General features: G+C 39.7%; 1 protein-coding gene across 2 annotated transcripts in view; it reads left to right on the forward strand.

Moving 5' to 3' along the window:
• Positions 1 to 12,762, forward strand: part of ITGA3 (integrin subunit alpha 3) — a 1,049,629-nt gene that overhangs the window by 966,586 nt on the left and 70,281 nt on the right. For both annotated transcript variants that reach the window (XM_044055141.1, XM_044055142.1), the window contains exon 22: positions 3,612 to 3,725. In XM_044055141.1, coding sequence (XP_043911076.1) covers positions 3,612 to 3,725 — 114 coding nt within the window. The remainder of the gene's footprint in view (positions 1 to 3,611; positions 3,726 to 12,762) is intronic.

The raw sequence follows: 12,762 nt of genomic DNA on the forward strand, positions 1-12,762 counted from the left end.
GAAACCAGAGCAGGGAGGACATGCAGACTCCACACAGAAGGCACCCCAGCCAACAATCGGACCAGAGAACCTCTTGCTGTGAGGCCTCAGTGCTACTGCTGCACCACTGTGCCGTCCACATGCAGTCTTCTAGTCAACTTTTGTCACTCAGCATGCTTTTTTCCAGCAGTGAAAGGCCTTCAGGAGAGGGTGGTGTCTGCTTCAGCATGCTCTTTGGTGTCAGTCACCACACCACCTTCACTTCTTTTGTTAAGAAACTTGTAACTAAAAGTTCCTGCATACATTGATTGATAACTGTAGCTGTATAAGCACACAAGCAATTCAGGTGCCCATATTGCGATCACAGCGCATAGATTCATATGATAAGTACTAGGCTAGCTGCTCTTACTAGCCTTTTTTAAGCTGACCCAGTTTCACTTTTTGTTTTTGACTTAACTTATCCCATTTGGTGTTAGATAGGCCTTGCCCATACCATGGTCGAGAACCATATATTACCTCTAGTGACAATAAATGGAATTGTACCATAGATAATTTGAAGGGACCTATGCTTGGGGTTAAAGTACTTATGAGCTGTCTCTGCCCATTAGTAGTACAGGGGGCAGTCCTGGGGTAAAGAATATTATATTATCCATCCATAGATCCAAGTTCCACTTGAATATGGACAAGGATGAGTTTTGTTTTACATGGACGTGGAGTCTGTACCAATGGTATCCTTTCCAAGATGTACCTCTTCCTCCAAACAATCCTGTTGATGCCACTGAAAGGGTTTAGATTCCTGGACCAAGTATGTCTGATGCCATTTGACTTGCTGATGCATTGTGGGTCTATCAGTATTGGGCTGAAGGATGCCTTATATGCCAGACACAAGTCACCTCTTAGCAGTCTGTACTCAGTATACTGACAGGGCTTTGTGGTGGTCCATGTTTGACATATTGTTTAGGCCTTGTATCCTGTTAGTAAGGTATCTGTGTGAGTGTTCCAGTTTTTGCATGTGTCTGGACAGATACTTGTCAAAGGAGGTATTATGCTCAATGACTGGCGTAATGTCAGCTGAGTAAAGTGGGGACAATGGCCTCTGTAGCTCTAGTCGCAATCCCTTTATTTATAAGCTGCACAATACAGATGGACTTTCTTAACAACAGTGGACACGGTTGAAAGTTAGGTCACTGTCCACATAAATTCCCAAATCTAGAAAAAATAGGTCAGCTCTCAGGGGCATATTGTCAGTGTGACAGTTCCCTGGAATGGATGACTTCCCAAAGGATACAATAATGCATATTTCGGCATTTACTTTTAGTTCATGATTCTGGCAGCAGTTATTTGTGGTACAATTCATTTGTGGATTCAACAAATACTCTTAGCTTTCAGTCCTCTACAAACTTAATCAGCCAGAGCCCTTTGCTGTTGGCTTTTACTTCAGAAAAGTAGATGCCAAATACCAGAAGTCCCAGCAGAGAACCCTGGGGGACTCCACGTCTGACTGGTTTCTTTGTGAAGGTAACATCCCCCTTTTTGGTCTCCTGCAGCATATCTGTGAGCTAGCTGGAAATCCAGCGGGTGACATAGGGGTTTATTTCCAGTTTATTTAGCTTTTTGACTATGCCTGAGTGAGGAATGTTTCAAAAGCCTTAGTTCGAGGTATGTGGTATGTACTGTTTTATCTTCATCCATTGGTTTGGTGACCTTTTCAAAAAAAGTCCACCCCACTGAGTAAGCATGACCTGCAGTTGATGAATCCAAACTGAGAGGACTCGGATGAATGGAGGTTCCTCATGTCCTTATTGATTAGTTCTATGATAAGTCTTTCCATGGCCTTGCATATAAGGCTAGTCAGACTTATGGATCTACAATTGCCTGGGTCTGTAGAAGGTCCTCAATTATGTAGGGGAGTGACTGCAGCTGTCCTCCATTTGTTTTGTACAAAACCTGAATGGAGGCTGAGGTTAAACAATGCTGTTAGGAGGGTAGCTAAATTGTGCTACATGCTATGTAAGATGCCACTAGGGATAATATTAGGACCCATCAATGCAGTATTTTAAGCTTTTAATAGTGCTTTCAGGATTTTGGTCTTGTGTGACAGCTAGAGGCAAGTTGGTTTCATGCATATTGGGCAGGATAGATGGACGGGGAGAAATGGGTAAAGTTTGAACTTAATTTATTTGCCAGTAGTTTAGTTTTACCTTCACCCTCAGTGTAGTTAATATCATTCACAAAAAGCTCAGTGCATTGCTGCATAAGGTCTTAACTAAAAAAGCCTTTTGGTTATCTTTGCTTTTTTTTGCTATTTTAGATCAAACTTGGCTTTGGTAGATTTTATTGACTCCTAAGTTTGTTTATTTCAATGCCAAAGGCTTTATCATTCTGGGAATTACACTTCTTACTTTTAGTCCAAATTCTCTTCTTTTTATTGTAAAGCTTGTTGATATTATAGTTCTACAATGTGGGACTTATTTCTGGGGTGTGCTGTGTACTTGTTCCTATGGGCTACAGCTGCATCTATGCAGCTGTTTACATGCTGGTATAGTGTGGTGGTGTATGCTTCTATATATTCAATGGATGTAACTGGGCTAGGTTGTTCAAAACATAACTTATCTGTGAGAAGAAAAATTCCCCCGTCCCCAAGGATCTGCAGCCCTGGATTTTGACTGTGTAAAAGAAGAAGGGGCAAAGCATCTTGCTTAAGATGTGTGCAGCTTTGTTCCCACAAAAAGTCTTAAATTTGAAATTTGCTTCTTTCTAGCAAAATAATAATTTGACCAAGATGGCTACCTGTATATTTATTGTTTACATCTAAATGCACTGTAGTAGTAGACAGTTTGCAGCTACAGAGGATAAAGAAGAGTATCCTTCTTCAAAGAGGAATCATGGAAAGGTATTTGTGCAACTGAAAAAGTTACACCCTCACAGATATACTGTTATGGTGAAATCCTCTCACAACTGTACAGGCTTACATTGTGGAGAACATTTGTAGTAGTACAGTAAGTTGGCCGAATCCAAAGTAGTAATGTTCCATTAATAAAGGGTCATGAACAGATTATGAAAAAGTCTGCTACAATGCTGCCTCGCCAAAGCTTATCTTGTATCTAGGCTGGCCATTTAGAGGGCAATGTTTAGTAAAAGCAAGGGCAAATGTACAGAATAAGTAATGTCTTATGCAGGCACATTGTTAAAATGCGCAGCAGAGGTGGCATCAGCCTTGTAACAATCAATCTTGATGGTACCTGTCAGCTTTTTACTTAACACAATGAAAGGGTAGTACGAAGGGGAACTGCAAGGCAGTGCCCATGAGGTAAAAGTCATTTGAGTGATAGAACTGTGTACCACACTTCATGGGACTGTACATTTTCCAAGTCATATACAGATCTTATGTACCCACTGATAGCAGAATTGCATCTATTATCTGTGAAAGTCAAAATATTGCCCTTACAGTATAGAGAGTTTGCTGGTGATAGTTCTATAGGATGCATAAATGCCTGTGTAACTCTGAACCAGAGGTTTAAGGCAACAAATTTGTTAACAAAGCTACCTTGTACAAGAACACTTTTAAATGGAAGTCAAAACAGTGACCTGCTTGATTATGTTCTTGTTTCCTATTTCACATTTTTAACTAGAATTGCCAAGATGGCACAGCCAATTGTCGGAACTTTACCTGTCCACTCCACAACATGACTCGTGAAGCAAAAGTAACAGTCCATGCTCGGTTGTGGAACAGTACCTTCATAGAGGTGGGTTTAAATCCTTTACTTTGAGAACCAAGCAAGTGTTTTTACTTTTTCCTTGATGTACTTCTATCACAAAGCATTTTTCACTGCCATACTTTTGTTTTATTTTAGTTAATAGCATTTTCCCTGATGTGCATGTCTTGCAAGTTACTGCTGAGTTATATTATGTTTTTATTGTAATGGTTAGGATCTTTTGCTTGTCCCATAAGGGTTGAATGGATCTTGAAAGCTGCAGAACAGTGGTGTCATAGAGAAAAGCCTGGATATGAACCTCGTTGAAACAGAATTGATGAACTATTCTAATGGTAGATATTTACCCAGTGATCAGGAATGTGAAAGGGAAAGATAATCAAATGCTGTGTTTAGCAACCAAGACAAATATGAATCAATGTTCTAATGTCTGCTACATGGATGAATATTTATTCTATTTGAATTTGTTGACCAGAGCAGAGCTCTGAACTTTGTTAACCAGAGCACAGCTCTGAACTTAATGGATACCTTGACCTTGCAAAAGCCTTCGACACAATACCCCACTCGGGCATCATAGACAAGCTCACCAACTTAAATATAAACCCATATGTCATAAGATGGGCTGCAAACTGGCTAAAGAACAGAACCCACAAGGTCAGAATTGCTGGAGCCATGTCAGACTCTAAGCCAGTCACAAGTGGTGTCCCACAGGGCTCGGTCCTGGGACCCCTCTTGTTCGGCATTTATTTTTCAGAAGTACAAGCAAACATAGGAGGATTGTGGCTGACAAAGTTCGCAGATGACTGCAAGCTGGGCGCCATAACTGATACTCCAGCAAACACTAGCATCCTTCAGAAAGGCCTCACAGAAACAGATAACTGATGCCAGAGCCATGGTCTTAAACTGAATGCCAAAAAATGTATAGTCATACCCTTTGGGAAAAACAAAGTACCCACAAATTACCACATAGGTGGTAATCCATTAATTACAGAAGAAGTAATCAGGGACCTAGGGACCCAAGTTGACAGTGACCTCTCATTTGACACCCCCATTGCCAAGGTGGTTAGGAAGACCTTCTATATTGCCCACCTTATCATTAAAGGATTCACATCTAGATCAAGAGAGGTCATTGTGCCCCTATACTCTTCCCTTATCAGGCCCATGATTGAGTACAATGCCCCATTTGGTATGTACCTTACCCGGCACCTGCAGCAGTTAGAAAGACCCCAGAAGTACCTCACCAAGAGGATCAAGGGTCTCAAACATATGTCATATGCTGCCAGACTGAAGAAACTCCAGCTCTATTCAGTCGCATACCGCCTACTCAGAGGAGATCTATGCCTGATGTACAAGGCCATGTCCAATCCGGAATTAATGGACATGCTCCACCTGAAAAAATCCAATTCCACCAGAACCACGAGAGCGAGAGACTTGAACCTCAGCACAGAAATAAATAGGACATGCTGGAGGGACAGATTCATAGCCCAGAGGCTCCCTACACTCTGGAACAGAATCCCAGTCCATGTTAGGCAGAGCCCCTCACTGACTCTCTTCAAGAGAAATCTTGACGAGTGGATGGGAGATTGTAGGTTTACCCCGGGGGGGGTCATCTCTGTGTCACTACTAGACAGAGGCACAGTAAACTAAACCCTAAATGGGCACAGTATTATCATTCCAAGGGGTGGCAGAAGCCACACACACACTGGCTAGGCTTATAAATGCCCTAGGGCAGATAGCCTAGTATGAACCTATGAACCTATTTGCATATTCAGCCCGGAAAGGTAAAAAAAAAATGACTAGCCCCTAGAAAATGTATATCTCATGTTAACTAGTAAATGAAGACAATAATACAATCATATTGTTTATTAGACATGCTGGGTCACGTTACAAGTAGGCTAATACTATTCAAGATAGCTGGTGATAAATAGCAATGTATGTAGAATAAAATATTTACAGATATTTACAAGAGTTATTAACATTGTTAGTATTCAAGTCAAAGTTAAAAGTAAACTTTACTGTCATTCAGAAATCACACAAGTGCAAAAACTGAATGAAATTCCATGACTCAGTGTGCAGACAACATATAGACTATTTTCACAGACATTTACATGTAACACCTAGCTATTACATCATGGACATGCAGGTAATACTGCACATAATTAGAAACACATTTTAACACTTTTCATAGTGAACACTTACTTGCATGAGACTTTAATATTGCACAGGTACTTGGTAAGACATTGCACTGATCCTTGCACAGAAAGGCACATTTGAGTATTGCACTGTGAACATTAGAATATTGCACTATGGACCTTAAAGTATTGCACTATGGTTAATTTACGAATTTGTATGTATTGCACTGAAAGAAGAGATTTTACTGCATTGCTACTTCCCTAGATGGCCTATAAGTTAACAGTCATGGTGAATGTTGCACTAAGTATTAGATGAGACTGGTAACCAGGTTAATGCACAATTTGAGACAAGCTTCTACAGTTTCTGCTGACCCAGATGGCCATCATGGAGCATATCTGTTACTAGAGTTCAGTAGCCTGATGACATTAGGGAAGAAGCTGTTCCTGAATCTCATAGTTCTGCAATGTATGCATTGGCAGCACTTTCTGGATGATAGGTACAGGAACTGTCTGTAAGCAGGGTCAGTGCAGTCTTTAATTATTCCTCTGGCCCTGCCCAGACATCTGGATAAGTACAAGGCATGGATAGGTGGTAAGGTGGTCTTGATGATCCTCTTGGCTGTCTTCACCACTGTCTGGAGGGATTTGCACTTAAAGGTAGAGCACCTTCTATACCATACTACAAGGTTGTTCATCAGGACGCTTTCTATAGTACCTCTGTAAAAGGTAGTGAGAACTGTCGATAGGAGATTCGCTGTCTTCAACCTTCTCAAAAAGTGTGAGCTGTGGTGCGCTTTCTTGACTATGGCATTTGTCCTCATCGATGGGCACCCCAAAAACTTCATGCTTCTCACTCTTTCCACTGTTTTCCCCTTGATTTTAAGGGGAGAATGTTCCTTGCGATTTTTTCTGTAGTTCACAATTATCTCTTTTGTCTTGTTCACGTTTAGTGCTAAATTGTTATTTCTACACCAAGTAATTAGATATTCCACCTCATCTCTATACGCTGTTTCATCATCATTACTGATGAGGCCCACCACTGTTGTGTCATCAGCAAACTTGTTGATGTGGTTTGTATTGTACCTGGCTGTACAATCATGTGTTAACAGGGTGAATAGCAAGGGACTTAGTACGCATCCTTGTGGGACTCCAGTGTTAAGAGTAATGCTATCTGAGGAGTTATTTTCTGTGCACACTTTCTGAGGTCTGTCTGTGAGCAAGTCAAGAATACAGTTACAAAGTGGAGTGTTGATGCCTAGTTGGAATAGCTTCATTACCAAATGAAGAGGGAGGACTGTATTAAAAGCAGAGCTGAAGTCAATGAATAGTACCCTTGGGTAGGTGTTTTTATTCTCAAGGTGTTCCAGTGATAGATGGAGTTCTAGAGAGATAGCATTGTAAGCAAGGTGGAGGTGAAGTAGGCAAGTAGAGGAATGTAGCATGAAAAAAGATGAATAAAAAAACAAAAAGGGAAGAAAAAGGGAACAGATAAAAGAAGGGGTGGAAGGTATGAAGGATAGACAGATATTTACTGTATGGTTTCTCCAATTCCAGAAATGGCCAGAGACCCTTCCTACCCTCCTGGGGTGATCCAAATCTTAAAAGTATTTCAGAAACCCACCACTAGCAAAATATACAAAGATAAATTACTTAAATTCTCTGTATGGGCTATTAAACAAGGAAGTAAATCCCTTTACAGCTCATGTTGAGTTAATGTTTCAGTTTCTAGCAGTCCTTTTTATAAAGACTTTAGATTTTCTGCCATAAGTGGAAATCTAGTAGACATTTCCAAACTTTAATTAAGCTTTCAACTCTTCTTGTCTAGTAAAACAGACACTGTGAAATACTTTCTCCGGGGGGGGGTCTTTCATGCTAAAACCTCCCTTTGACGTTTTTGTTCTGTGTGACCCTAATTTTATTTTAGAAAAGCTGACTTATTTGCCATTTGAACCAGCACTGAGAGCAGTTATGAAACATCTGTCCTGGAAAAATAGTTTCTAGTTGCTATCATTTTGGCCAGAAGGGTTTCAGAATTACAAGCTCTTTGCTCTCATCTGTCATACCTGATATCTCATTATCATAAACACAGAGCATCATTATTCACAAATCCAGCCTTCATGCCTGAAGTAGCATCAGAAATGAGCCTTAACCGACTTGGCCTGCCAGTGTTCTTCCTGCAGTATTCCAGCAGAGGTGAATACAAGTTCCTTTGCCTGGATGTTTATAGGCTACTCCGATTTTATTTAGATAGGGCCAAGAGATTCAGGAAAGATTACTTAATTTTCATTTTCTCCTTTCCCAACAGATTAGGCATAAAACTTTCTAAAAGTGTATTGCTCAGGTAGTTCTTGGACTGTATTAAAGATGTTTGCATTTCTAGCAGTAAGTCAGTTTCTGGAAAAATGGACGTTCATTTGGTTTAGTTATGGCTGTTTTGTTAGCCTTCTTCAGAAATCTATCTGTTGATGACATTTGTGCTGCTGAAGCAGAGGAGTGAGTCAGGACCTCTTGGGCTTGCATACTTCAAGGTATTCTATCATGAGTCTACATACAGCTGGAGGGTCTGCATGTTGAAATGTAGGGAATAGACCATATAAGATGTGACATTTACATGCTTACCATAATGATTGATCTTCATGACCCATCTCTGTACACTTCAACATACTAACCCTCCTTCACCCTACAGACCTCTATTGTCCTGCTCCTGTTTGGCCTAGCTGACCTTCCTGAGGCTTTGCATCAGAGGAAGACATATTTTCTCCTTTAATACTTATGTTAAGAACTTTTATCATCCTTTACTTTTAGCAGACAAACCAAACAAAGAAGAATGTTGTTGGAGTTAATGCAGGAGCTCAAGCTATGAAAAACCCTATGGTGCCAAATCAGTATCTCATACAGTGACCAGTGTATGGCTGTAAGTTATGAATATCTACCATTACACTATGTGGTGATGCAGTGGTTAGCATTGTCGCCTCACAGCAAGAGGTTCTCCGGTTCGATCCTCGGCTGGGGTGCCTTCTGTGCGGAGTCTGCATGTCCTCCCTGTGGTTGCTTGGGTTTCCTCCCACATCCCAAAGACATGCTGTAGGTGTATTGGAGACTCTAAATTGGCCCTAGGCATGAGTGTGTGCATGTGTGTGCCTTCTATGGAAGGTTGGGCGCCGGGCTGGCAACTCGACACTGTAAAACTCCACTGCCAATCTTGAGCGGACATGTGATCCTCTGTGGCGACCCCTAACTGGGAAAAGCTGAAAGAAGAAGAAGACACTAAGTACATAACTTTCATTTAATCATGATGTTCATGCTTTTTTAATTTCTCCAAATCTTTTGGGTTTCTAATACCATGATGGAAATGGACCCCATTCCTAAGTCAAAGTACAATTAAAGTTCAGGAAATTAGGGTCTATATTAGATCAGCGAATGCTTAAAAAAGCGAACGCTGATTGATCGAACTTATGTAAGCGAAAGCTTACAATCTTGAACATTCAGAACAGCGATTTTTTTTCCTAGAGAAAAAAATCGCTGATCCAAAACACATACACACAAACACACCAAACAAACAGCAATCCACACACATACACCTAAAATCTGACACCTAACCCTACACTAAACTATACACACACACCACTAACTATCCACTTACCCTAACCCAAACCCTAACCGTAAGGTCTGTCACTATGGCACACTCACCTCTCCCGCTCCCTAACCCTAACTCACCTAACCCACCCTAACCCTCACGTCCACACAATCGCACACGTACCTAACCTGCACCCTAACCCTAACTCCCCTAACCCGCCCTAACACTCACATCCACACAATCGCACACTTACCTGAACCCGACCCGTAACTTTCCACCACAGCACTGAAAATACTGAAGCAACAGAAACGGACAGCCCATTTCTTTCCCTAGGAAAAAATTCGGGTTTCTGTTGCTTCGATATTTTAAGCTTTTGCTTACATAAGTTCGATCAATCAGCGTTCGCTTTTTTAAGCGTTCGCTGATCTAATATAGACCCATGAAATTAGTATTGTTTCAATCTTTGATGTCAGCCAAAAGTGCGCTTCACAGCACCCACAATGTGTCCAGTAATGACTCCTGCAGTTCGTATGGAGTTACATGGATTGGTAACATATCTAAGTACGATTGTAAATTATTTTTTATCAGGCAATCTCCATGGTATCCCCAAAGTCTCAAACAACCCACTAAGCAAGCATAGTGGGTCCTAAAACAAAACAGTATAGGAAACTTCTCTGTGTGGAAGATTTTCAGTCCATATATCTCTAGTTAATCACTGTATATTAATCAGATCTAACAATAGTAGTAGAAGTAGCGAACTTAAACTCATCTTAAGTCAAAAAAATAATAAAAAATATATAATTTGAAAGGTTGTACAGAATTTCTAAGTATTCGAAAGTAATCCAAGCATGGCAGGCAGTCTGTTTCCAGTCGAAAATCCTTTATTAAGTACACAGACAAGCGATTCAAGTAAAACAAAAATAATAGCTTCCTCACAACCTTTCTAAATATATATAGTCCTCACAAGCTTTCTAAAAAATATTTCCAGCCATGTAGTATATTGTCTTGGATAATATCACAGACTTAATCTGATCCTTCACCTTATAGTCTTTCTTTTGTTTTTTTTGGCACATTCAATTGCTGCCTGATTTTTATCTACTTCTGGTTTGATTTCCATTCCTGCTTGACTCCGATAAGCTTCTGCTAGATTAAGCAGAGAAGTCATCTTAGATTTATTTTCCTCATGTTTCAAAACTTTCACTGCGTTTGGGTCTTGTGAGGTCAGTTGATAAGTATGCAGTCCCACGATTGCAGATCTATACATATAATCAATTTCAAAGAGGCCCATCCCTCCTTTGGAACAAGGAGTATATAATCTTGGTATGCACTGATTTTTATAAATCATTTGGTGAGCATGAAGCATCCTTCTTGTTTTCCTGTCTAATCTATCCAACACATTTTGGGGCCAGTCAGTCACTCCAAAACTGTAAGTCGGGACAGGAAGGGAAATTGGTTTATAGCTTGGATTTTGTTCCTAGATGTCCGTGCCATTTTCAGGATTAATTTAAGCCTTCTGAAGTATTCCTTACTAAGTTTCATTCACATTTGTTCGTGTTTTATTGCTGATCCTTCATCAATTCCCAAATATTTATACACTCCTTCTTGGTCAAGTTCTTTTATATCACATTCTTGTCCCAAACTGATGTTTTCCTGGCATTGCAGTTTTCCTGCTTTAAAGGTTGCTTTTGCACATTTATCAAGACCAAATGACATTCCTATATCGTCTAAAAAAGTTTTGACAACTTGCAGTTGTGCTTTCAGTTCCTCATCTGATGAATTTTTACAGTTTTAAATCATCGACGAAGAGAAGGTGAGAGGTCTTTACATTTTGTTGTTTTCTAGGAGCCAGATTATAGCCATGGACTAAGCTGTTGAGTAAACAGCTTAATGGATTAAGGGCAAGGCAGAATAGTAATGGTGACAGAGAGTCACCCTGGAATATCCCTCTTTGAATTTTTATCCCTGGCAATAACAATTTGTCCTTTGACATAGATTAATTGCAAAGTGGTCTACCATGGTCACTGTAATGTAGTCGATCAGTGTGGATTGTATCTTATACATTTTTAAGCACTCTTTTATCCATGAATGAGGGATACTATCAAATGCTTTTTTGCAGTCAATCCATGCCATACTTAGATTCTTCCCCTTTTTACAGTTCTCCATTATGACTTTAACAGAAAATGATCCCTTGTTCCATATGACTTTCTTTTATTGCCCCTTTGTTCTACTGCCATAATTGAGTTTTCTTCTAAATGACTATAAACTCTGTCGGCATCAATTCCCGCTTATAGTTTATATGTCATCGGAAGACAAGTTATTGGTCTATAGTTTTTAGGGTAGCTTGCAGGTTCACTCTTAAGTAGGAGTATTGTTTTTCCTGTTGTTAGCCAGGTTGGTGTCTGTTCTGTGTGTGCATATAAATAGTTCTTACTCATGGCTAAATCTTTGTGCAAAGATGTTAATACTTTTAACCAGAAGTTAAGTAATGCATCTGGGCTTGGGATTTACCAATTTGAGGCTTTTCTTATCTTTGTTTTAATGTCTCTAGCTGTTACTTCATCTCATTTCATATCCTGTATCTTTAAACTTCTTATTCTTTCTTTACTTCTTCTATCCATTTAGCATCTTTGTTATGTTCCACAGGATCTTCATAGATACTTCTCCAAAATGTATCTATTTCTTCTTTTTTTGGCGGCCTTTCAATTCCTTTTACCTTACTTCCCAGTTCTCTATAAAACCTTTTTGGGTCATCAGTAAATTTCTCATTTTGCACTTTTCCTTTATATTTATCTGTGTGTCTTCTAAGTTTTTCCGCCGAAATTTTCAGTTTGTTATTTGCAATAGTGCATGATAGATCCTACTCTGTTCTAATACTGTGCATTGCTTTTATCACATCTATCATTCTTAGTATTCTTGTTGATCTATTCCCTCTTCTATAGTCTTTTAACAGTGACATTTCTTGTCTTAATTGCTTTATAATTTTCTCTATTCGATATTTCTATGATGGTATTCAATTTCTCCCCTTTTTTTCCCTCACTACCTTGTGTTCTTGTGGTAGAAGTTTATCAGTTATTAATTTAGCTGCACAGTAATATATCCTGTTCACCTCTGTTATATCGCATGGATCTCTATGAACAGTCCTAATTACTGTGTTCATTTGTTTTATCAGACTTCTGACTTTTTGGGTTTTATTAACCTTCTGCAGTCTGTTTCTTTCATTGATCTGGATATGTCTGTCCATGTCTATTAAATCAAGCAATTCTTCTTTTAGCTCATTTTCTTCCAAACTGAGGGCACATCCCTTGTTTTCCAGTTCCTACGAGCATTCTACAGAAGGTTCTATAGCATCTTCCATTGACAC

Source organism: Protopterus annectens, chromosome 13.part0, assembly GCF_019279795.1.
Source record: "Protopterus annectens isolate FY-2018-M chromosome 13.part0, PAN1.0, whole genome shotgun sequence".
Classification (NCBI taxonomy): domain Eukaryota; kingdom Metazoa; phylum Chordata; order Ceratodontiformes; family Protopteridae; genus Protopterus; species Protopterus annectens.